This window comes from Echinococcus granulosus, assembly GCF_000524195.1.
Source record: "Echinococcus granulosus chromosome Unknown EG_S00002, whole genome shotgun sequence".
NCBI lineage: Eukaryota > Metazoa > Platyhelminthes > Cestoda > Cyclophyllidea > Taeniidae > Echinococcus > Echinococcus granulosus.
In genome coordinates this window covers 2535888-2563191 of record NW_020170382.1, presented here as the reverse complement: position 1 = coordinate 2563191, position 27304 = coordinate 2535888, and the positions used below count along the sequence as shown (strand labels likewise).

Here is a 27304-nt window from a genome sequence, read left to right as displayed (position 1 = left end):
GGATGCTCTGTTTTCTGCGGTAGGGTAGGATTAGATTTCCTCAGTGTATTACTAAATGCATATCACTTTGATCGACTGAAAGCAATACCATGAAATCTTGAAAATCGGTGCCTATACCAAGGCGACTTTTAAGTTTAGGCTGTTAGAACTTTCCATTTGTCTGCTTAACAGAAACCGTCCTTATTTGCATGAAAAGTGGATGCTTTCGAGAAGCGAAATCAGTCTATCCAAAATTTATGGATTCAGCCAACTGCGTTCGGTCAAGTTTTGTTTCACCGATTTTGAACTTGACAAACGTCATCTCATTTACCATATGAAAAAACAACAATGAACGATTGTTAATTATGGCAACAAGCCAAAGCTGATCGGGTAGCGTTTAATCTTCCGCCTCTATTCAGTCTTGCGTTAACAGGTCCAAATATACTTGTGCCGCTAAAACAGCCAACCACGTTTATACATATAGTCTAAATGAATGAAAAATCCAAATTCTTGATAATTGCAGACTAAGATTTTGCAAAGTTTTCTTCATTTATAATGAACCAATCAACTGGGAGAAATAAGCTTAGGAAACGGCTTCTATGTAGAATGAAAAGTTGAATTTTAGGTTGAAATTTAATACTGTTCTACGGAGGGAAAAGCTGCTCAATCGCCTTAAGTATGAATTTAAACTGGTGGTATTACGGGTTTGCCATCCTAATTGTTTCTTAGTGAAACCATTGTTGACAAAGGGTTTAATGGACCGAAGGCGATGAAGTTCCTCTTCTTGACTTGACTAAAACGCATGGCTACAGCTTAGAAAATATGTTCCAATGCTTCAAAGGCGTAGTAGTCGATTTATGTATCGTGTTCTGGCAAATACGGTAGGTAAAAGTTTTCAGTCTAGATCTATCTGTCTGAAGGAAGCTTTTTTGTACAATGTGGATTCATGCTAATGGTATACCTAAGGGGAATTAGCTTATTTCCATTGGTTGATACCAGCTTCTCCCCGTAACCCTGCCCAGCCCTTTGGCCGGTGTCACAGTCCTCTAATGAAGGAGGTCAACTAAAAATCTGAGCTCAAGTGCAGTCAATCCAAGAATAATCAGAAAAACGGTGTTTCACTTTCGCCATTTTAAATATCTGTTCATTAATTTATCAAAGTAGGAGGTGCTGACGATGTCAGAAAATGATAATAGTCTGGAAAACTTTTCAAATAAAGCCCATAAATAAAGTGGATATCGAAACTTAAACAAAGCTAATACCTTCTGATGTACTTTACGGATGAAGCAAGGTTTGAAACCATAGTTATAGGGCAATCAAACTATGCTTTTGCATTTGCCATGAATTTCTATCTGCGTCAGTCCCGCATGTGATGACAGCAAAGGATTGTGGCTGCTCTCGATTTGATGTCGGTAAGAAGAAGGTTTTTTTGCGAAACTACAGAGAACATGATAGGCACTAGAATAAATTTCTTCATGTTCCATGAATGCACTTTAGTCTTGATTATTTTAATCCTCTCCTTTTTAGCGTTTTTTAACCCTTTTGCAAGGGAATCTGGTCGATAGCTACAAGGTAGAGTGTATTTAAAAACCAGCTCAAAAGGTTTAGTTGTTAAGAGTATGTGGAATTATTTTTCATCCTGGAAGTCTTTCTTTAACTATTCCTTAAATTACTAGAAAAATAAAAGTCTTTTGTCCAAGTATTGTGAGATTACATCTTCAAAATAAAAAAATAATGGTGATTGTGATTTTATTCATTACAAGTCATCATTAAAATGGATTATCATTGAGACTTTGTCTTGGGAAAGAAAAATTTTAGCCGTACTGGATGGGGAATAGGGTACATTCAAAAATCCCTCTGAACACTTCCTCCAAACTTCCATATATGTGGGGATTACGTGACCCATTCCATTTTGGACTGTCTATGAAAAGGGGGTTATCAAAAGTAAACAAACCAATTAGCCTAACTCTTCCACTCCATGCGGCCGATTCAACAACGACTAAAGCATTTCAATTCAACACGTACACCCATTCTTTTGTTTTATAACGGAGATGGCAATCTCTCCCAATGACCGCAGTCTCATTCAAATTTCTGTGGGTTATTGAAGAACATTGACAATGACCGTGGTGTTGTTTACCGTCACGAATGCCAAATTAAATGCCATTTTGATGGCATTAAAGTACTTGAAGTAACTGACGCGAATTGTAAAAAATGGCTTGTTAAATGAGACTTTCAAAACGAGTTTAAGTGGAGAAGATAATTTGACCGTCTTGCCTTTGAGATCTCTCCTATTTCTCGTGGAAAAATTACAGCTATCCCGAGACTTCCAGGTAAAGCATTTTAACATAAAACATCCTTTTAGGTGCACACAATATTTGGCTGAAATAATTCAATGAATTGCATTTAATACCACAAGCCAAGTCGAAACATTACTCTTCGCAGAAATATTTCAATAAAAGGTTTTTAAAAATGCATTATTAAATTCATTTATCGAGCTTAAAATAATTATATTTACAATTTTATAAAAAGATTGCACCATCAAAAGCAGGTGTTAACGTTAACAGGTATAAAAAGAGTCATTCACCCTGGAAAAAAAAATTGTGAGGGATTAGAAATCAGTTACTTATTTAGAAGTGGGGATTGCTCCAGGAAGCGAGTATGATTTTGGACAGTATACTTTGATGGTTTTGAATTGTATCGATGCGTGTTCTCTCAGGCGTTAATACGTTTCTTGAGAACGTAATACAGACCCTTCAAAATTTGTGAACAACCACTTGTTTGGAATCATGCAGTTCACATCGCTACATTGGTTACCATAGGAGAGCAGTAATTTATCCCAGGGAAATGTGCTCAACTCATTCCAAGAGCAGAGAACTGTGACTGTGCTCACAGTTACCTCCCAATTACCATCTCTCCACTGTGAGAAATTTTACTTAAAAATACAGTTCTATCATTTGTCGGAATTCAGGAAGCCTGAATTTTTAAGCTAATTAAAAATCACAAGGGTTATACTCTCCTAAATCTTTGTATTTTGGAAATAAGAAACAAATAGTAGTCTATTATTATTTGATTACCAAATAGCAATATGAAATAGCTTCATTGTGGATATCTTTTGGGATTTATGCGTGCTTTGAACAAAATTATTTAGGCGAAATATTTTAACTTCCGAATCGATGGAACTGACATTGAGACGGAGAATGAAAATAGTTTGGATTTTCGCCTGTCGACAAATTGTTACTTTTCTAAAGGCTTAGATTTCTTTGCCATAAAGTATTTTTTTTTGATTTTGAGAAAAAAAACGGTCTACTTTGTTCTCATGATTGCAAATATCAGTGTATTTTCTTGCTCACTAAGTAGAACTGCTTCAAAATCAGTTACAGGAAGTGTCAAAGTGTCTAGCCTCTGAAAGGAGAAATAAATTAAACACGCAAACATTAAATAATATTTTTTTGATATCGAGGGTAAAGACAGAGCAGACCAGAGCCCTGTAATCCAACACTACGGTCTCGAACTCGACCTCTGGGTATGTGTGCGCGGGCGCGTGCTTGCACTCACACGCACACGCGTGCCCTCGCCAGCCAATGACAATATGCCATTCGTGCGGCCGTATGACCAGCCATGCCTGGGTTGAGGTGAGAGCTGGGCGGATGGAATGTCTATGTCAGTTTGCTTTAAGGACGGCGTCCCTTCAGGAAAACCGCGCTGATAGATGGCACTGAGACGGCTCTACCTTATTATGTATGTTTCCACTTTCTTTTTCCGTTTCCTCATTACCAGTTATCCCCCGCATTCTAGTGACCATCCTCTACTCTAATCCACAAAATCCATTTTTTCTTAAAGGTAATGTGGACTCGCAGAAGGACTGTTGTTTAAATTCCCTTGATAAGATTTAATTCCAATATAAAATGAGCACAAGTAGAGTGCCTATCATCCGCAATCCGCATTTAAAAGACAAGGATACCCTAATTAAAAGAAACGCGACGGAACACGTATCCTGCCCGCCTAGTTTTTAAATAAAGGCGTCTTTGCACACTCAGTTAAAATCCATCAGGGTAACCCACCACAACCCCCTTCTTACCTCCTCTTTCCCTCAATTTATCCCGAGCTAGCTGCGTGCGCGACGGTGAGTAGGTAAAGTAGGTAGATAATTTATGTTTATTAAATTCCTGTCTCCCTTCAAAGCAGCAGTAGTTGAGGAAAAGTCTTTGATTTAGGGCAGAAGAAGCATCTTTAGCTAAATAGCGTCCTCGTTAAATTTCTAATGCTCCATGTTGGCTTCGGTTGGACCTTAGAATCTGTTTTCAATTTAAGAAATCATTTTGTCATAAGGCTATGGAAGTAACAGCAGAACACCAACTGAAATAAGCGTTAGAAAGAGTTATGCTTGCTGTTTTACCACGATGGCGCAGAACTGTTGGTAGATCTTGGAGGTGGTATGATATTTCAAGAGGTGAGTAGATGAGGTGGGGAAACGAAGGAGCAAGATTTGTCTAAGCAGCGTGGCTGTAAGATGCGTAGAGTAATGGCTGCTAGGTGCCAAACACTTAATGTGTGCAATACGTGCAATTATTCCAGCGCTATCGCAATGTGTAAGCCGTTTGTCTACTTTCCTTCCCTTATATCTAGTACTAATGAAATAGTGAAATAATCGTGATTAAGTTGAATGAATCAGTATCTCTAATAAAATCCTAATGCATTTTTACTTTCAGGTTACTCTCACTCCTTCTCTTGACATGGGATCAATTTATCAGCGGCAAAACTTCTGAAACATCCCTACCCTCTGCCACGTTTCAAATGGTAGACGAGATCAAGCCGGGTCAGACGGTGGGCAACATCTGTCACGCCCTCTGGCCCAAATCAAGCATCGTCTTCTCCCTCATTGTGGTGACCTCCTCTCGCTTCCAGCGCTTCAATGAATACTTCTCCATTACAAAGAATGGCAGCATAGTCGCGCAAAAGTTCGTTGACCGTGACAACGTCAATGACATATGTGGACCTCTGGATTGCTGTCAGTCAGCCATTTGCATCATCCATGCAAGAGTCATGTTCATCGTGGAACAAAGCGAGAATTCCATGATGCATTCGCACGACCAAGTGCTGGCGCACCTTCAAATCCACCTCGCTGACATTAACGACAACTCGCCACAATTTCCTTTGAACTCACAGGGCTATCCTCACTTTACCATTCGCGTACAAGAGGGTGCCAAATTCGCCCGCGAAATGCTTCCTTCCGCAGTGGATTTGGACAGCGCAGGCAATGGAGTGGTTCAGTACCGCATCAAGGCAAACTCACCCTCAGCAGATCTCTTTCAATTAACCTACGAGAAAGTGCTGATTAATCCTTTGAGTGAATCCCATGGATGGAGACTTTCACCTCCTACCCTTATTCAACTACGTGAATTGGATTATGAGAACCCCGCTGATAAGGAATTCGAACTAATTGTCATTGCAATAGATGGAGGTGAGCCTTCACTGACGGGATCCCTTTCTGTCACTGTGGTTCTCATGGATATTAACGACAACACTCCAGTGTTTGATAGGACCAATATCTCCAATATCGAATTAGCTGAGAATACAACATACTCACCTGATCCTGTGTACAGATTCCTTGCCACAGATATGGATTCAGTTGACAATGGTCTTATAACCTACTCATTGAGTCCTCTAAACGAACCGAAAGTATTTGAGAAGTTTTCCATCGACGGCCGCTCGGGTGCTCTCTACTTGAACTCGATTCTAGACTACGAGGTCTACAGCGAACGACGCTTCACTGTGATTGTTGTAGCCTCGGACAACGGAACACCAAAACGCTCGGGCACTACCACACTCACAGTTGTCACGAAGGATGTCAATGATAATCTGCCAAGTCTAGTTGTGCAGGAGAACATCACGGTCATAGAGGGGCTCAACTACACCAAACCTGTTGTCAGGTTCTATGTCAAGGATGACGATTCCGTGTCAAGGGGAAAGGTAAATGGTGAACAATTTTTCCAGTGGTAGTTAGAATTATTCCAGTACTGTAAATGCCTAAGAATCAAATTCTTAATCTTAATGAAATTTGTAACCTTGTTCTCTTCTATCCTCATACTCTATCATAGATGTGCGGTGGTTCCTAACGTGGGCTCACTTAAAAAGCGGTAATGAAAATTATAACGCTTCATTATAGTGATACTGCACTTCTAGAGTTCTTTCCTAATATATGGAATCATTTATTTTGATATTAACTAAGAGGTAATACTAAAAAATGATTCCAGTGATTAACAAGTTGGAAGTCAAGGCATTAGGAAGTAATATATTGCGAAGTACATCAGAGTTACAGTAACTTTGATTATTCCTGCCATATCTTATTCCTCTTGTGCTGGTTCTACAACTTCCATAATTATGAACCCGAGTTCACCTAAGAACTGACCAATTTGAATAGGTCGAGCGGTTCTGCTCCCTTTTGGAGTAAATTATGCCGTTTCGGCAAAGTGGCAGGAAAATCCTGTAAAAAGTGATAAAACCAATTTAGAGCTAAGCACTTTTACTGCGGATGAAAAACACACGTGTCAGATGCCGTAACTCAGGACATTCTGAAGAGACAAGATTATGTGGTTATTTTTACGCCGCATCAGTCCAAGCATCCCAGCCCCTGATAATTGCCAACTTATTGATAAGTCAAAAGTCAAATTTCTGGAATGTGGCCCATGACTCAAAAGTGGTTACCTTTTGTGTACTTAATGATCGGTTATTTAGGAGGAGATTTATCACATGTTGAGCAAAAAACAGCTCCAACAACACGAGACTGCTTTCAAAGATTCCTACTACATAGTTTCACAGCTTGAGATACTTTACGAACAATTAGGTTTTAAGCTGTGAACGCCGATAATGGACCTTAACCATTCAAAAAAATGGCACAAGACATATATACAAAACTCGACTGAACATTAAAAAGTGTCAAACTACACCCCGAGAGTGTGGGAGTTTCATTAAACACATCACACTGACTCGTGTAGAGTGGGGTTTTATCGTCTTTAGGGATCGTGTGACTTTCCCAAGAGTTTGGTGACGTTTGATGGTCCGCAGTTAGCGTTCCCAAAAGACAATTATCCTCTTCCTGCTCCTTCTCCCCTTTTCTACTCAAATTTAACCCTGTCAGACATCATGAGGACCAAGTTTTATTTCACCGACGTATTAAATTTCCCACCACTCCCAAATCATTGCCATCCACAGGAAATTTTTAACTCCACTGTAGCTTAAAAATAATTTAAAAGGAACCCAGACTCCCGAGTAAACATGTTTTCCTTTTCTGAATTTGGGTGTTTGTACTTGAAATAACATCTAGAGTTTACATCAGCTCTTTTATAAGGTTACGTCCGAAAACTTCAAACAGTTTTAGAGAATTTCTATTCCAGCCATTTCAATGGGCATGTTTCGCAGTAAAGACAATGCCACTTTTTTTTCATTTCACTGTCGTAATCTGTGTTATCTAGAGTATTTTGAAAATAGAAAATGTTCTTTTGACGGTTTTAAGGTCGATTATATCAAGAGTTTTGCAAACGGCTCAATTTTTACACCTGAAATTCGCAACTATTATATTTGATGAGACAGAAATGGAAGTGAACCCTTCAAGGCAGGTTTGCATAGGCATCAGTGAGGCATTGAGTTGTTCTGCAATTAATAATTTCAGAAAGAGGAAGACATCTTTCAACTCCTATATGAGGGAAGCAAATTACTTCTTTGGACCACACACGGACACCACACATGCCCGAACAATTTTCAGGCGTATCTTAATTACCTCCCAACATCCAAAATTGACCTCCCAACATCCTTCTTGATATAGTAATTGCTCAATTAAATTCACTGAGCCAAAATAGGTGCTTTTTTTCGATCTAAGTCAAGTGATCTAATGTGCATCCGATTTTTCCACTTAATGATTACAAGAAGCATAAATGCTAATTTTCTGATCCACCATTCATGATGTCTTTAGTAAAAACACAATGATAGACAGTAGAATCACTTATAAATTCAAATCTTTATACCCTGTGATTTCAAACCCATTTACTCCATAGGGTAGTCACTTCAAATAGGCTTTGACCGGTGATACCAACGCTGATGACTACCGTGGCCAGGAGGTGCATCATTTCATTTGGCCCCAAAAATTAATACATACTTCAAAGTGCACTATGACATAAGTACAGAAGTGATAACATTGAGTAACCAAGAAAATATCCACTGCGGTTTGCAGGACATTCTGGAATTTCAGAAATGGCTAAATAAGTGGAAGAGGAAATCATTTACATTCCTCATTTGCAACTCAAAATCACACAGGCCATTAGTTTGATTCAAGGAACCCATCTTTTAGAGTGATTTGTGAGAGAGTATGCGACGACTTTGTTCTGTTTGCAATAAATTGGAAAATAAAAAAATGCATGAATGATGAAAGTGAAAGCTGAAAATTGGTTGTAAAATGCGAATGAAACTTCCTTTTATAAATTTGGCTACACTCAGGTTATCATGCATCAGTCGTAAAGTCCTTATCGAAAAATACAGTCAAATATTGCAAATAACTGCAAACATCTTAAATAAATATCTCTCCTTAGTAAATCTTTCACTCTTAAATGCATACTAAAGGAAATGAAAAACAAGGCTTGTGAAAATATCGGCGCACACATAAATCGCCTCTTTGATATAGGCACGTTTTACTTGTCGAGACTAGCACGTTCCATGTTACCACCTTCCTGACCCTTCGTAAACGCTTAAAATTCTTTTGACCTCTGATAAGGAACCTAACTCATTACCTTATAAAATTTTTCAAAAAGTGAAGAAAGGGGTGATTTAAGGCCCAGTCATCAAATTTATTCTAATTTTTTGCCTTTGAATGTAATTTGAAATTCTTTTGATATAAAAGTGCTTCATGAATGCTTCAATGAATGTTCCTCCAACGAAAAACCTTTCTTAAATCTGTGATGAGTAACACCATTCTGCTGAATTACTAATTGGTATCAAAGTGATAAAGACAAATCCAATTTCTTAAACACTGTCGTTATATGTTTAGGTAACCGTTGTTCCAAGTTTATCAAACCAAATGCGCCTTATTGTTTGGGATATCGTTTTGCGTCACAAACAGCATAGTTAATAATATTTGAAGCTTTATTGTGAAAATATAAACAGGATCGGATATTAATCAGAGGGATTTCGATTTCAGTCTTAGCTGGAAACTGGCAACCAGTTTCAGTAGCTTAGATCTTTCCGGTGAATGCCATAGTATCTGAACAGGTGGCAGAAAGCACTATTGCTAGCATGCCAAGTGAGATTATTCCAAACAACTGCAGTAAGAAGTAATTTCTTAGTGTAGTGTTTTTCTGAAGCTTAGGTTCAAGCCGCCCAAAGACCTTACAGCACCTCCAAATTGTGATTTCGCCAAATAAATTTATTTTAGTCAAAATATACTCGAATAAATACTAATTTTAATTTTTGATTATGACTTTATGTTAATTTTGGCAATTGTTTATGCTGTTCCATACAGATTAAGAAATTCAAATATGCGTACTATCTAATTTAGATTTCACTGTAAAAGTGCGAGCGATCTAGTGGTTGTGAATCGCACATTTCAATGAGCTATGAATAAAACTCCTCAAGTAGCCTCTACAGTGTTAAAGTGTAGAAACTAAACTGATGGTCTATTTCCGTAAACGCGGACTAAGCGATTTTTTTGTTCCTCTTGGACCGTGTTTTTCTAAAGGGAGTCTTGTGCCTTCCAAGTGGGCATTTTTATCAAGATGGTATCTCATTGACCGAAAAAAGATAAAACCTCCATCCTAAATGATGAGGAAACACCGGTTTGTAAGTATTTATGAATTTGTTTGGACATTATTTAAATCCGTTTCCTAGGTAGAATCTTGGCAGCTTTTATGCATTTAAGAGTCCTCTTTTAGTATCAAAAAGATTGCGGCAAGTGAGCTTCACCATCGCCTAAAATCATGCAAATATTCATTAATTCTCCTATCACTATGGCTTTGATTTATTTATTTATAGCAAAAATGAGCAAAAGCATTTCATTAAACAAAATGAGTTGCAATTTCTTAAACCATCGCAAGGCAAGAGTCGCTGACTAATCGCATAATTATGCACCTTAAGGTGATCTGCCGACCAGCTCCTAATCGGGTAAAAGGAGCTGGCTCTGCATCCCTTCGTCTGCAAGAAGTCACTACAAATGCCTACTTTGTCTTCACCGAGGGCATTTTCGACTACGAAGAGGCACAATCCGCTAGTGTGGAGATCGTCTGTTCCGACAGTGCGGACCCTTTTGACACACGCGAACGTATTCTACGCATCACCCTTGCCATCGGTGACGCCAACGATCACTACCCCGAGTTCGGAGTTACGGAACTCCTCGCCAAGTTACCGGAACACTCTCCAAAAGGAAAGAGGGTGACTCAAGTTACTGCCAACGACGCCGATGCAGGAATACATGCTCGTCTGACCTACTCCCTCATCAACAGCAGTGGTCGTCGTTGTAGCGTTCAGGAGATCTTCAGCATTGATAGTATGACTGGAGTAGTCACTGTAAAGGACAGTGAATGTCTAGATCGTGAGGTAAACGAGGAAATTGAAGCCTTTGCTGCTGCAGAAGACGGAGGTGGTCTTTCGACCTCAGTAAAGCTACGCATCCGTCTTACAGACATCAATGACAACAGTCCCTCTATACAGGTTTTAGATTCTCTGAGTGTGGCTGAAAATCTTCCAGCTGGAGTGGTAGTCGGAAGAGTGAGATGCACTGACGCAGATATTGGTCCGAACTCTGAAATCCGTCTTGAACTCGCGGCAAACAATACCCAGCAAGTTCGTAATGCTTTTGACACTATACGTGAGAGGGGAAGTGCCAGAAACTTGTTTTTATCCCATGGAATGGTGAGAGGAATGAACGACATTACAGGTCTACTGGTGACAAAAAAACCTCTGGATCGAGAAGATATTGAAAGCTACACTATTCACTTTGTAGCTACAGATTCAGGAAACCCACAGAGAACAACCTACAAGAGTGTTCAAGTGCTTGTTCTTGATGAAAATGATAACGTTCCTGCATTAAGATTTCCTCATCCTGATACCACAGTTGGATACCATCCTCAGGTGTACACCAACTCGCCACATGGTTCAAAGGTGTGTGTTCTACGCTCTTACGATCCAGACAAAGGTGAAAATGGCACAGTTATTTATACTCTACAGCAAAACACCAACGGTTCTCGCTACTTTCAGCTGGATCAGGCGACTGGGGAACTCACCACAGCCTGGCATCATAGGGGTCCAACTCCAGGCGTCTATGCAGTTAGAGTTCTCCTCTACGACATGGGTCAAAATCCCACCAAAGCTGCGTGGAACTTTTTTGTGTATATTAGCCCCAGAAATACCCTTCTTGACACAGTCCATCTGAGTAGATCGTTCTCCACGGGGACGGCTAGCAATGTCACAGCCTCGTCCAAATCAAAAAGCCGATTGACCCATACCACAGTGATCATGATCAGCGTGGCTGTGCTGATATTTCTAGTCATCATCGTCAGTTGTATCTGTATGATCAAGGTCCTTTTACGCTCTAGGGCCAAAAACAGTCACCAAAATCATAACCATCGAGAGGATGACGGTGTGATGAAAGAACCTTCCGCTGCTATATATTCACCACCCGCTCTAAATATGGTGTTCACTCAAGCAGCCCCTTTAGTCGACAACACTATGACAGCAGACAACCAGAAGTACACAGTTCCCACTCCGGGTCACTCCGGTTGGTGCATGAAGCCGTTTGGCCAAAACGAGGTGGTCACTCAGGTGACGCCAGATGTACACCCCGTTGACGGATCGGCTGGCAGTAATTACCTTTTTGCCTCACTCCAGACTGGATGCAATACTTTCTCCAGAGGTGGTTATTCTTCTCTCTGGCAAAACTACCCAATCTCCTAGTGCTAGCTTACATTCCACCCTTTCCTCTTCGGATAGTGATGCAAGTGCTTCTAAAATGTACATATACTTGAAATAAATTTTTTTTTTTGGTAGTTTCCGTGTAAAATAAATTAGAGAATGGGTAGACCGCGTCTGTTGTGGTTCTACTAATCCAAATAAGTCTATTCTTTCGGTCAAATCCATGCAACCTCCAAAATCTATTAGTCCAAACGGCCCCAATTATTTGCCAAGCTAGGTTATTTCTTAATTAATCTCTTTTCTATGCAGCGTTAAAATTAAAAAGGAAGGCTTCTAGATTGTAGCCTTGATTTTTATTATTTTTGGTGTGTCTGAGGTTTCACTCCAGTGCGATTAAAATTATTGCAGAAGTCAAGAATATTGGTGATTTTCCAACAATATCATGGAAAGGTTGCTTTAATCAACCCCCATCCCTATAGAGTAAAATATTTCAAGATCTCGTTCTTAACAAATTCCACTGCTATATAATGGCCATGTGTTAAAACAAAATTTAAAAGCACTTTGATAGGCACTTTGATTGGAAATGGGGATAAGTGAGAGTGAGCAGTGAATAAACTTGGGCTTCGGGAATTACTTTTGGGACTTGATTTTTGATTGGCAAAAATAATAAAAAAGCAGATCGCAAAGACGGCAAAATTAAAATTTATTGGTAATTTGAAATTAACGAATGGTCAAAGTTTAGTTTCATCTCGTTCCAGAATATCAGGCTATACTTGCTGAATGATCTAAAACAAATGTATATTTTAATAAAGGAAATGCAATAAATTTCCCTCTAAAAATATAACCATGGTTAAAAAACAAAGTAAATTATCAGAAAATCGACCAGTATTTTCCAATGACGCAATTGGCTAATTGTACATGAAGGAGCTATGTAAAGTAACTCTTGCAAAGACTGAATTCTCGAGAGAGTAACAGGTCAATATTCTTAGGAGCAATGTCCCTGATACTATAGGACTCTTTCTACCCTTTTAAAGCAGCATTAGAGGGATGAACAGGTGTCTGAACTACCTGATAGAATGGTGAAGACAACTCGTACTTTCACACCAGAAATTATGCATCCAAACCTCCCCTCGTTTATTGGCTTATTTCATCTACAGGGTAGAGACTCCTTTTACACAGGTGATCGGGCAATGCTCATGAGCGTGTAAACGAGGGCTTATTCGGAGTGTCTTTGATTCAGCGATATTTCAAGACAGGGAGGGTAGAAGAACAGCAACTCTAAATGAGCTTAACCGTTTGTCGTGGAAGTAGAAATAAAACTCTAGGCAGTGGAAATGTTTAACGCTGTCTTTCTCGACAGTTGATTGATCAACTGGAGGAAGAACGGGAATGCTCCGAATACAAAGTATACACGAAATCAAAAATTAGGATTTATCACTTTTTACACACCGACCGGGACCATTAAATTTTCCTTTGTTTGACCCTTCCAAATGAGTGCCGATGAATTAATTCTAGAACAGCTCTCAAGAAGTGGCGTTTTACGTAAGCGCAGATAGGTGTGTATTTAGCAATGAAGGCCTTCTTCGGGCCGTATTGCAAACGTTTTCTAATTTTTGCTATCAATTGTTGTGACAGGGTGAGGTGGGTAAGTTAATGAATGGGACTTTTATTACAAGACATTAATAAGCCCATACCAATCCCAAAAAATGGACCATCCTAATGCCAGCGATCTTCTTCCATTTTCAAGATATCTTGAGAAAAAATTCAGAGTATTAAGATTGTTAAAATGAGGGATAATGTGGGTGTTTTGCGTTGATTTCATCAAATGGTAGAACTTCAAGAAAGTTATCTTTGATTTGTATTATCTGGACAAAAATCTTAATATACTCTATTGAGCACCGTATCTTCTAAGCTGACGCATTACTTTTTTAGCTCACTAATTTCCCTGATCATTAGTTGTTTCATTCACCTGGAGCTACAAACTGATCTCCAACTACACATGAACATTAAAAGAGGGTTGGAAATTATCAGGTTACCGAAAAAGATCTTTTGATTTTCGTTGCAATGGCCAGTCTTGACTTACAGGGACTTGTGAATTGCATGCGCTTGTTCACGTGCATTACTATGAAGGAGAGACTCGTGTTATCGCCCCGCGATCTTACTCCTAATTGTGCTTTCTACAACTTCTAGTTTCCACATCTTAAAACATTAGTGGAATCTGCTAGTTGCGATTCCAGCTAGCCTGCCTTACAAATTTAAACTTATTTGCAAGGCCTCAGAAGCTCCTCTTATAATGTGCTCAGCAGTGGGGAGATATGCCATGAAGAAGTGATTTAAATGATTTGATGCCAGTGATACGCCACTCTCAATACTTTTCAGTGAAGAATTACGTTCGTCTTTGCCAAATATTCCCAAACCGTGAATGGTTCAAACATGCGTGCAATATTCCAATCTGTTGCATTTGAACGATAGTGATATGAAGGCCACCTTCTAAAACATCAGAGGAGAAAGTTTTAACGGTTTGGTGAATGAGCATGCAGTTTGCTTAGTTTTCTTGGCTTCAGAATAAAAATTTCAATGTCAAAACTGGCGCAGGAGATTAAACATCATTTGTGATTGTCCTTTGTGTGTGAGACATAACTTACGTAAATTTCATATATGGTAACCTAATAAAAGACATCTATACTTAGAATCACATTTCGAAGGGGCAGTTAGGGTACGAAAAAACAAAGCTCTAACTTCAAAGCTATTCTTTCATTAGCAATCTGTAAGACACGTTGTTTTGCTACCATCTTTAATCTCGAGTACAGAAATGGCATTCGGCAGTTTACCACCCAAACAGCTGAATGAACCTTGATCTAGGGAATATATGTTGTAATTCCATTGGCAGACTTAATTTTATGTCCATATGAGGTCATTAAGTTTGAGAAATAAAAAGTACATCTACAGCCCGCGATGCGGTGAGAAAGGAAATGCGTTACTATTAATGAAAAATTAATGCTGTCTATGGCAGTAAACAGCGTTCTGATGAGCTAAGATCCGTGCGCTCACGAGTACACATAGAGAATCAGCTTCATTACCATTTTCCAAAACACCCAAAAATAAGCAATTCTAAACTTCATTTGAGCTCTTGTTTAAAATAACACCTTTATCCATTTTGGCTGAAATGTTAGAGTTGCCTCCTAAACCGTTACAAGGTTTAAAAATATGGGTTTGGTTTTTGATAGTGCTGGGGAAGTGTTTGGGGGCTTAGCAGCATTGTTGAATAGTCATTCCTAAGCTCTACCACAGTAAAAGTTGAATTGCGGGAGACTGGAGGACCCTAGATATTAAAAATTAAATTGTGGGAACAAACACCCATCTACTGAACTCTGTAATGGTATTTATTTATCCGTTGATCCATTCAACAGTCTAGTACAATCTAGCATTTTTATATGATGTGACAATTAAAATTAATCTCTGCTCTAATAAAGATCTTATTTAGCTGCTTCTAACCCCACTTTTTCACCCCATAATCTCAAACACAAAGTGACAAAAAAGCCTGCCAAATCCTTCGCTTTGAGGTGGAGTTAACCCAAATTTCTCCGCTGCATTCTCCCATTACTTTCACAATGGCAATAGATGAGTCAATGGAGAGAAATGACGCACGAGGGTTGCCACTATCACCACTCTTCCATCCACGCTGTCCCGTTTGCCCCTTTCTTGCACGAAAGGACGGAATGGAAAATCCATCGCCCCATTAAACCAGCTTTTGAAGGTGCACGTGTAGGCTAGAATTCCTCGCAACTTTACCAGAAATCGGTACCCTAAGAGATTAGGCAATCATATTTGCTTTTTAAGCAGACAAGATAAAAAAATGAATTCTTCAAAGCAATTACGGTGTCTAGCAGTGTATAACCACATAATGCTTTTTTCCCAAAACAATAATGTTAATTAAATATTAGGCTAATGAAGTAATTAAACTTTCATTTCCTAGGTTTTTGGTCTATCATCTCTAATGAAAAATTCTTATGCCTGCAGGATAGCAACTGATAAGTAAGATAAAACATAGTATTTAAAATTATTTAGAAATCAAATCAGCATTTATTTTGGGGCATCAGACCACTCAGGGTGTTAGCTGATGAATTAGAGGGTGTTACGGAAAATCATATTAAGTAAACAATGGATGTACCGAAGAGTACTTTGTCAAAGAGCTCCGATGTAAAAGTTGTCAGCATCGAGGGCGCAATAAGTAGGCAGTGAGACAATGATTGTTTTGACAATTTCTCCTATCGACTGCACCAGGAACTGTTTGCTGATTTGCATCTAACTACCTTTAGCCCTTCTGCATCAACAAATATACGTGCGATGGTGATTTTCCAGTACAGCTGAACCACCATGGGACAGCCTGCTGTACCTTCTGTTGATTGTAAATCCACGTACCTCCACCGCTTTCATGTTTGTCACAAATCCTAAGTAGAATGATACATTTAGGTATCTTCATCCATGACGGTGCAATTTAGATAGTCCTGGTCGGTAGTGACAAAACTCCTCCAGCTTAGTGCTGAACATCCAACTCTTTTAGGCTGGTGCGAAGAGAAGAGCTGTTGTGGTACGCAGCGTGCACTAACTTCCAAAATGCCAAATGTTCGCAAATGACCTTGGTTCTTCCTTCTACGGAAAGATTTACCTCTAGTGCAAATTTACCTTAGATAATGCATGTTTTTATCAAACGTCTCATGAGCTGACTCCTCGTTCCCGGAAATGAATACCATGGTGGTGAACTGGTAACCGTCAGGGTTAAGATCATTACGGACAGAGGTAAAGCCATCTCTGCAAGGTCTACGACATTTATTTCAGATGTAGCACTTCTGAGTGAATAGAGAGTATTTGTGGATGTCATCACAGTGGCGCTTGTGGTCTTCCGTGAAAAGAAGCAGATAACCCCCGGTACCATTTAGTCATACAAGTTGAGGAGGCTTTTCTTTCATGGGCGCATATTATTTTCTGCACACACTTAAGCACGCACCAGCTTACCACCGTCACTATTGCCTACCACCTTGACGAATAATGTCTGGAGTGGAGTAGACAGGATCAGCTACCAAATTACCGCATCGGCGGCAAATTATTGGTTTCTAAGTTCCAACACACCACTTACTGCAGCGCATAGTACCGCAATTCTAGGATTCCAGTTAAAAGTGAGATTGAAAGTCGCCGTTCGAATTGAGCTAGCCTTAAAATAACCAGAAAAGCAATAAGGTAGCAGTAAATCTCAGAAAATGTCCATTTTGTACTGTCTCTACTCAACATAAAAATTTCAAAGTAGTTTGCCGACTAATAACCCATGCGATTCTCTATTTTAACGCCATTTAAGAAATTCTAAAAATGATCTTTATTCATCTTTGAGATCATTTACTACATAATTAATTATAATTGTAATTACATTACATGAGTGTCCTTTAAGGTCACGTGCACCCAGTTCCCTAAAAATTGTTAATATATTAACATACTGCTCCTTATTTTGATCAAGTAAGGATCAGAGCACAAAAGACAAGTTTGCATTAAGTTTAAAAGCAAAGTTGATTAAATATAGTCGCCCCTAAGGCTGATTGTAAAGTCAGGTTGCATGCATCTACCAGGCAATATTTTGCCAAATCAAATCCAATTTCATAATTAACCGCATGAACTTTAAATACATTTTATGCATTATATTGGAATCCCCGTCCCCTATCAGCACTTTTAAATCGCCCTCCTTTTGTGTGCAATTTTGAGGTCAACCTTAAAAAACCTTTTCCAAAAGGTGAGCAGTTTGAAAGAAAACAATGTGTATTTTCCAAAAAAACTTCCACTCTCAAGCACTGCCGTTTGTCTCACTCTTGTGGCGACTTTGCATTTAAAGTAAGTGGTACGCCAAACACTATGTTTGTCATCTGTCATTATGAAATTTTGATGCGACTGTGCCACCACAATTACAGTGTTCAGCATGCCACCAGGACAATAACTTGACTTCCTCCCCTCCACCCCCGTCTCTCTTCTCTGCTTCTATTTCTCGACTCCATAGTATATTGTTATTTAAAATGACAAGAAGAAATCATTCTGTTAATAGAAAATGTACGTTTGTATTGTTCATTCATGTACTGGTGGGGATTGTTTAGGCATTGCATGAGGATACAGATCAGTATTTCCTTGAAATCCTCCATTAAGTAATTGTCTTTATTTAGGAGCATTCAATAGGTCAGCTTGTGGTAATTTCAAAGTGAATTCTATTTGCACTTTTAAATTTATTTACCAGGAAAGTGAATTTAATTTTTACTGGGTAGCAAGGCCTATAGTAAATTTTGTGGTCACATCTATCAAGATAATGCAAACAATGACCTTCAAAAAGCCTACCAAATGACAATTCGCCCACTTTTGCGCGCTGCAGATAAGGATTGATATATTTTAAGAAATACTACATAAACGGATAGACATTCAGATTACAAATAGCGCTGTTTTCTGAGCTAAGCTAATGTTCTATGGTAACAGGGGATAGAAGAGCCTTCGTCAATCTGTTATGTCTGTGTCCGGTAGTGACAGCTGCTTGACAATTTAATCAGTACTATTTTCTTTTAAAGATCACTTTGTGACTTGTAAAACTTGTTGACATCTCTTTGGGCTTTAAAAAAATATCAAATTAGCCCATAGTTGGCAGTTTTATGCCAAAATTTGTCAAAGAATATGTGAATGCATAATTGGTTATCTGTAGGTCAACAACTTTTCAGCGACTAAAATTTGGACATTTCTGACAGCTAATCACTTATTTGCCTTTTTATTTGTATGGTACATGAACTCGAATAGGAGTTCAGTGGTCAATTTATGGTTTTTGGCTAACCAGAAGACCGCTGTATCATTACTACAACTCGGAACTTGCCTAAAAAAACACCGCAGTCAAATTACTTTTCATAACCAAAAAGCAGAATGTTGTATGGCAATTTAAAAGGTAAATGACACAAAAAATCATACAAAGACTCCTTTGAATGCACCTTTGGTCTACGGTGGAAGTTAATTTTGACGTCAATAATGGCCAATGCCCAAAGAGGGAAGAATTGAAAGGAATCAATGCAGTAGCAGAACATAACTTTAAGAGGTGATTATGTAATTAAATTTGGGTGATGTTCCATTCAAATGGAGGTGTTATAGTAAATAACCGCGCTTTGATAATTTTTTTTTCATTTTTATCAATTGGTAAGCCTTAGGAGCTGAGCAAACGAGTCCCAATCATTTGGTTAACAGAAGACATAATAAGCCTGAGGAACTATTAATTTGTTCCTTACTACTTTCGCCTTGCAACAATACTGTCAAGTTTTGATTGTTTGCTACACACCTTGTGGGAAAATAGCTTTTTTGTGCTGCTCATCGGGAGAATTAATACATCATTGATAATCCTCAAACGATCCACACCCTCAAAACCTCATACCTCTAGGATATTCACCATCTCATTCCCTGATGATTATGCTCTCTTCGCGTCTAGTAGACTCCAGGCAGAATCGATTGCCCGAAGTATTCACTTGCTGAATGCCAAGCAATTGGATCTCTTGCTTATTCATCCACTATAACCCGAACTTAAGCAGGAAACTTCAACGGCCATCGCCAGAACGAGTAAAATTAATCGAAATAAATGAAACACTAGTTCACATATCTTATACCTATGAAATATCTCACTTGCGGGAGGATTGAAGCTTCGTCACATCTCCATTCTGTCAATCCTCTCTATCAGCTCTCCTTGAAATTAAACATTCGCACATAAAGTGAACAGCTCAGAAGTGTAACCAGGCTTGATTGGCAACCCTATGTGCTAACTCTGAGTGCTTTTTGACGAAATACCTTAAGCAAAGGCAATTTTAAGGTGTACGCTGCATGCATCCGATTCCCAAATAATTTACTTATTCCATAAAATGGCTTTTTGGGAAATCTTAACTTACTGGAGCCACTAAGATGGATCTAGTTTTAGAAAGCAATAAACTCCTTTCTCAAATCACTACCCTACTATCAGCCGAAAATTAAGTAACAATAGCAGGCATTCCTTTTTGAATTCATCATGCTCCTGCACCCTATTTTCGGAGTTTATCCAAAGAAACTAAGGTACCTCATAAATTGACCATAAAGATTGTCATGCTCTTTTCAAAATTAAACATTTCAGAAAATGTAATCGTAATCTTTAAGGTAAAAGGCTGAAATGTGAAGGCATGAATTTAATGAAGTGTTCTTAAACTTATGAAAAAGAGCCATCCCACTCCGAGCTTTGCAGAAACGCACAAAAGTTCTCTAGTTCATAGACATATTTCAATGAAATGTGGTGTAAAATTCCCCCTTTTTCATTCGTATCACAGAATTGAACTAGCGGATTGGTTAACCGCAACCAACTCAAACAACTCAGTCCATTAAGCAGATTATTCACAAGAATAAGCTGAGTATGAGAAAATAATTATCGGCCTATTAAACTATAAAAGTTTATTCTACTTCCCTACGAGTGGTGTATCGCTGTACATGGGCAAATTTTGGGGGAAAAGTTGCATTCTTTCTTCCCAAAATCTGTGGTCTTCAGAGCAAAGTGATTACTACGAAGGAGAAGCTAATGACACGGCCAATCAGAATTGCTTGGGCCAAACATGCTTTCTTTGTCAATGACAACCATTAAAATTTTTTTAGACAAGATTGTGTAAATTTGTTCCCCCAATTATGCAGGTGATAGGGGAGAGTTCAAATTTTGGGCAATAAATATCCTCATAGTATCTGTACGATGTTCCCTCGTGCCGATAGAAAAGAGAACTTTTCGAAGTTTTCCCTTTAGTGAGTTTCACCTAAATAGGAGGCGTACAAAAAAAAGCTTTTTAAGCTTCAGCTTTAAAAAGCATTCGGTTTCGAAGAGTAAAGGTAGCTTCTAGGGGCCCGGTAATAGTAAAAACTCTAGTGTAATGCTTCAAAACTCTCATCATCTTTAAAAGGTGGCCTCTTTATGAGGCTCCAAGATGATCTGGTTCATGTTAGCATTGCTCAGATTCATCCTAATGCGGTATAATCAAATATTGCTTCACTACCACTATCTTTCTTCATTGTGAGGTATACATCCTCAGTCAGTCGAGTTTCCCACAGTTAGGTCGCAAAAGTGACTGCAACGGACACCTTCAGTGAATTTAGAATATATGCAATGCTGAATTATTCACAATTCTTTTGCCATTGAAAGAGTCTCAGTGTCTTACTAATCAAGTAATCATAATTGAGAAAGGCTCATAATTTTTAAGCAAAAGTTTTGCTATTTTTTTAGCTTTAATGTGTTGATTTGGTACTTGATCTGCTCAGCGGACAAAAGAGCAGCTTAGACAGACTTTACCAAACTCTTTGTGACCGATTCAAATGGTACTTAGATTTGCTAGTTTGACAAACCAAGCCTCGTTTTCATTTTGTCGGCGCTAGGTCCAGGAGAGGAAAGCAATAATCTCACCTCGTTCCATCATATCCCATCCTCCGGTAAGACCCTTCTCCCCTCCTTTCTTAGTGTATTCGACACGCCTAATGTTTGTGCGATGTGAGTAGCGGGCAAAGAGAGTTTGAGTGGGTGCTCCTCTCTCTAGGTGTCATAATACACGAGGGCTGAGTGCCCTTGCGTGATGCTGCGAATATTTTAATGGCAAACCACCTCCTTCTTCCCCTCTTCCACTAGCAAGGTAGTGCATTAGCCCTTCGTAGCGTAAGGCCAGGGAGAATAGAAGGAAGTTGGAAGAGGAGGAGAGGGTGGAACAATTTAGGGCGGTGTTTTCTTAATGGCGCCGATTATTACCTGTCCCTAACTTTTAAGGCAAAATCGTTCCCATCACAATCATCACCATCAATAGAGCAAAGACCACATTTAAAAGGTTACAGTGTGATTTTGAAAAGTCATTTTCCCACACCCAAAATTTTGCAGTAGTGTATCTTTACCCTTTCTACATAGCAAAACGTCAGGAGGAAGCATTAATCTGATCAGTAGTCGCTGGGGTTCTTTTCCAGCAATTTGACTCGTTCTAACGGTCTCGAAAGAAAGCATCATTATTTAGATGTTTATATAAATGACAAATGAGAAAAGGACCTATACCGTGGAGAGTTAATGGAGAGAAATGTTCACATCGTTACTTGAGGATTACAGAATTAGGACCAACACTCGTTTTGATCCCTCAGGTCACTTAAAATAACTTGGAAACTTCCTTAAGCTCATTCCTTTAATCTTACTACCTAAACTAATATCCAAATCCTGTAAAGTGATCTCATTAAAAGTCGATTAATTTTTGGATTGCCCAAAACAGTCTTGAATCTACGATCTTGATGGGGTAAAAGAAGAGCAGCAAAGTGTCTTTTGAACTTTGCATGCAGGTATTCAGTAGTCGAATGAGAGGAACCAGTTGCCAGTCCATTGGATGGGACCATAAATAAGGGAGTAGCTTAGCCCTTGAAATACCCTCCTCATCAAAGCAACTCTTTCGCTTAAGTAGGTTTATCTACCTTCGAATTTCTATTCAAAGAAAGGCAATATATTATTCTCATTTCGTGGAAGATACAAAGGTAGTGAGAAACAGATCGAGTGATCATCTTACTTTGCTGCCAGCCGCACTTTTTGAAAACAGAGGTCTTCCAATTAAAGCAGAATATCGCTAAATATTTCTTCAGCAAATGTTCATGTTTTTTTGTATTTCTCAACTAAGGAATTATGATTGTTGCATTTTTTGGCCTTTTATGGTAACTTAACAAGTTATTGTTCTGTAATTATCAATAAAACTTTATGCTAGATCAGATTTTTTGAAGTCTGCAATGACTTGCTCTTGTAATACTAACAAAAACTACTTGTAAACACTAGAACAACCAGGTTTTAAGTAACATAAATCTAAAATACTTAAAAAATTATGTAGTGGTGCTGATCATGTCGCATGCTGTTTAGTTGTTGAGATTGAACCTAATGGTGCCGTAAGCATTGGTGTTAACTAATATTTAAGGTTTTAACAATATATCCTTTTCGCATGAAAAATAAGACAGTGGATGTGATACTATGCTGTTTTTGTTTACTGTCTATTTAATTTTTGAAACTTAAGCTTGGAATTTACAGATTGACCTTCTCTTTCCTAGTTCTAAAAGATGGACTGCGCGCAAATACTTATCTCAGCAAATTATTGCCGGTAGTTCTAGAGTTGCCGTTTTAATCCGTAGTCTATCGAATCAATTAACGGACATTGACATTATATATATATATATATATTTTTATGAGGAATGATATGCTATGTAGGCAATCCTCGAGTTTCTTGTCTGAATTTGACGTCACAAATATGTGACATGTGTTCCCTGTCCGTTTATGGTAACTGAGTGTACAAAAATCACTCATTGCAAATGCATAGGTTGCATTTAAAACAATGCGAAAGATATAAGGTATTGTTTCTGATTGAAGATAATTACACCAGGTTTTAATTTGCATGCATCTTTAGGATAAGCCAGTTAGGTAGTGCAAGTGTCGGTGCTAGGGCCATTGCAGTCAACGTTCCTCTGAGACCACGATGGCAGGACGCGTCAAAGACTGTGCTTCATGTAAGAAATACTGATGTCGTATCTTCGACCGTCATTTATTGCAAAAACTGTCTTATTGTAGGCAAAAATTTCCCACCTAAATATGTCCTAAGTATTAAAGAGACAAGTTATACTTTAAAAAGCAATAATTGAGGGGGTGATCGTGGCAAAAAATAGGTAACTTTACAAAATGAAGGAATTTTTACCACAGTCGTGGTAAATAGCTTGTCATTTTTGCAACTTCTTGGATACCAAAGGCATACTTACAGATTTTCTGCAGTTTTAGTGTGTCGTAAATTCTCTACCCAAATAATTTGGATCTTTGTTTGGTTTTATTTTTATGCTCTGTTTAAATGTAAACGCTTTGGCTTGTTTCAATGCATTTTCAGCAGCGTTAGTGCCCTGCATTATTATGCAAGGAGTATGATCTCAAATGACTTGAGGGATATTTCCCTCAAGGCTGGGTAACCTTCAAGACTGCAATTAAAATTCAACAGAATACTTCAAATAGGTACCTTCGAAATATCTTTCACAACTCAATTACTATGGTAGATGGGGCTGTGATTTAATGATGGAGGGTGCGAGGAATTTTGAAAAGCATGTTTGTACATTTATCCACTTCTATTTTTCCTCGTAAGTGAAGCAACACGTCCTCTTTATGGCCTAATGACATAGGACAGCATAACCACCTAATATTTCTATTGTATTTTTTTAAAAGAAGTTATGTGGCGACCCGTATCATTCCTAAAGACTTAGGAAGTTCTAATACCAGGACAGGACATGTAATGGGGACGTACAGAAGGGCTGAGGGGCTACTCACGTGGCCCTTTGGTGCTCGTGTAACCGGACCAAAGGATTAAACAATCAAACAATCTGCATAAATGATTGTTTCTACGTAAGCATCAATTACCCTTACCCACTTTGTATCATCTGAAGAAGGCATTAAATAATTATTTTTTCTCAGGATTTGCAAAAAATGTACTCCTCTCTTTTTAAAATGAGTATATTATATGAAAATAGAGTAGATTTTAGGTGCAATAAGCTCGTGAGATTTGGCTGCGCTACAAATCAACATCTAATTCTAAAAGCAAACAACACCTCGGGGAATCGAATTCAATTAGGTAGTATTGCAGTAAACATGACGGCTAGCAAGTGAAAAATAAAGAACATATTTCAGTTTAATGTGAAAAACGTAGAAGATAATATGCCTTCGATGTTCACAGCTTTTTGAGCAACTGCTAAACTTTTCTAGGATGAAGTTACGTGTAAATACTAGGGGCATTTAAGACGTATTTTAACCGAAAGGGTACAAAGTCAGAATGTTTGTTTTTAATTACCGGAAAAACCAAGGAAAGTTCTTAAATTTTTCCTCTGCTTGATTATTGAATAAACACCCTTTAGTAGGAGGAATAAATTGACCACATTTTTGTGACCATGAAGATTAGTATCGGGTAAATTAAAAACCCAAAATACTCATTGGTTTTGCTTTAAAAGGAGCCATTTTTTTTCCGAAAATAGGTTCAGTGCTGCAGTGTGGTCAAAAAGATGCTGACTGCTGTACCTAATACTGTGCTGCAGGTAAAACGCTGGGTTCTTATTCAACTGAGCATGATTCTGGAAGGAAATTCACCAAATTTTACTTACGTTTAAGTTTTCGAAACTCCGATTTTAAAAAGTGGGCCCTCCAATTCAGGCTGATTACTTTGACGGAGGTAAATACTGCATCATTTCATCTAGCACTTAAATTAGAGTGGATAGTTAGATTGTGCTCACTTATTTGAAAAAGTATATAGTTTTTAGCAAGAATTTCCTTAAACTTTACAGGAATGATAAAAGCCAGAGGTATTTTTATTGTCTGTTTAAAAGACATAAGGCATATGTTTTTAACTCAACGATTTCTTGTTCTGTAATACGATGGCTTCATTTTTTGCAAGTAATTGTGATAGAGCAACAATAAAAACATCTCACTGCCAAGCGTTTCACATAAAAAGGTTAAAGATAATGTAAACTCACTTTGTTTGGAAGTTTAACAAGTGGAACGTCCATATATCATAAATTGACTGGCTAATTCAGCCACCTTTCCTGCTGAGATTGAAACAATTTTGCAAATCATCCACCAAATGAGTTCTCTTCCTTGCTTTATGTTGCATTTGGGGATGAAGCACCATCCTCCCAATTATTTTTCTTCGTTTTACGACGGCAGCAGCAGCAACGTTTTCGTGGTGGCGGTGGTGGAGGCGACAGCGATGGTGGTGATGGTAAAAATTCAACAAATCACATCATGCAAGCTCGTCATCTACTCAAATTACCGCGCCTCTATTCTTGTGTTCGTGTGAAAGAAGTTATTAGCCGTGAAACGAGGCAACAAAGACAGCTCTCCTTTGTCTTCTGATCAAAGGCACTGCCTTGGCGCGGCGCTCTGCGCCTCGCCGTGCCTTCTCGGTTGACCTTCAAGTGAGAATTGAAGCTGTATCTCCTCCTGCCGAGTCAGTTCTGTTACTTGATTAGAGGCTTCAGAAACGTTAAACATGAATGCATTTGAATCGTGTTTGCTTTTTCGAAACCTTTTATGGCTTCTTATTTTGACATTATTCACAAAGGAGATAGTATCTCTTCATGAAATTGATTCGTTAATTCCATTTACAAGGAAATAACAAGGAAAGGGTGTTGAGTGTACCTTAGACAAAGAAGGAACGGCGACGGTTACGCTGGATACGTATACAATCCGAAATCCGACAAGTATGCAGTAATTAGCTCAAAATTGATAGATTTCAATGGTTTCAAGAAAGACTTTTCGTATTATGCATTCGTCCATATTTATTTGAATCAGATAAAGATAATTCAACATACCTTCGCCTTCAAATTGCAATTTGCCTTCTTCTTTTAAGACATATTTTGAATTTATTTACCTACTTACTTTCAATTCACTTTTAATAAAACCATGAAACCATAGGGTCCGAAGCACTAAATTTTCGACAAATGTTATTAAAAGGGAAGGATTAAACGTCGTGTGTTTCTCTGAATTTGCAAAAAAATTGGGAAAAATTTTTATCAATTGTGAATTTGTAAACTTTGGGATTTAAACTAGGCTATATCTAGGAATGATTGGTTGGGAAAGTGAAGCACACCTCCAGGTTCCTATTCCAGAATAGCAATGAACAGAACACCAAGAAGAAGTTTAAAAGGAAATTTCCACCTTAGTTCTAGGAGTTTTTGTTATTGAAATCCCAACTAAAGGGCCTGCTCACCACCACTATTTTGCAAGGAAAACATGAAAATATGTCAAAAAGCACAAAATTGACTATTTTAATAGCATATAAAGTTACATTCTGTTTAACAATGCAACTGTAGAGGGGGGAGAAGGAAACATTGGAAAGTTTTATCATATCCTGTATTCTTAGCTTAAATCAGAAATGATTGAAAAACCAACGAAATCACTACTAACAAGTTGTCATCGACGATTATCTGAGTGCAATTCGTAAAATCTATTATTATTTTACAGTTTCTATCTATCATGCATAGCCAAAATATGGATAATGCTTTGAAGAATATAAAAGTTGTGTTAACGTTCCTGCAGATAAGCATATACCCTTTCTGTAGGTGCACCCACCTTTGAAAGTGAATGACTGAAAAGGAAAATTTCATGAAAACAGTGTTTTTTGGAGGAAGAAGAGATAACCTCCACGCCTGGTTGGAAAATGACAATAAGTTGTTGTGATGTAGCGAGAATAAGTGCGAGGCTTAAGCCCATCTTTCTCCTTTCTAAGTCACTAGGAGTCCAGTCTGATTTATCCCTGATGTGTTGACCACTTTACTGTTTTAAGAAAAAATATTGTGTTAAATTTTGCATGCACTTTTAACTGGGAAAGAAACAATCGCACAGTTAATT

General features: G+C 38.3%; 1 protein-coding gene across 1 annotated transcript; it reads left to right on the top strand. All coding sequences in view use genetic code 11, as the record gives it.

The window, feature by feature from the left end:
• Positions 1–809: 809 nt before the first annotated feature.
• On the top strand, positions 810–25923 carry EGR_00615 (Protocadherin-1; the record flags this gene model as incomplete). Its single annotated transcript, XM_024489864.1, has 8 exons — positions 810–860; positions 3986–4110; positions 4689–5949; positions 10099–11821; positions 21304–21415; positions 23337–23436; positions 25619–25673; positions 25814–25923. The coding sequence occupies 8 exons, from the start codon at positions 810–812 to the stop codon at positions 25921–25923; spliced, it is 3537 nt and encodes a 1178-aa protein (XP_024355861.1).
• Between the last annotated feature and the right edge of the window lie 1381 nt (positions 25924–27304).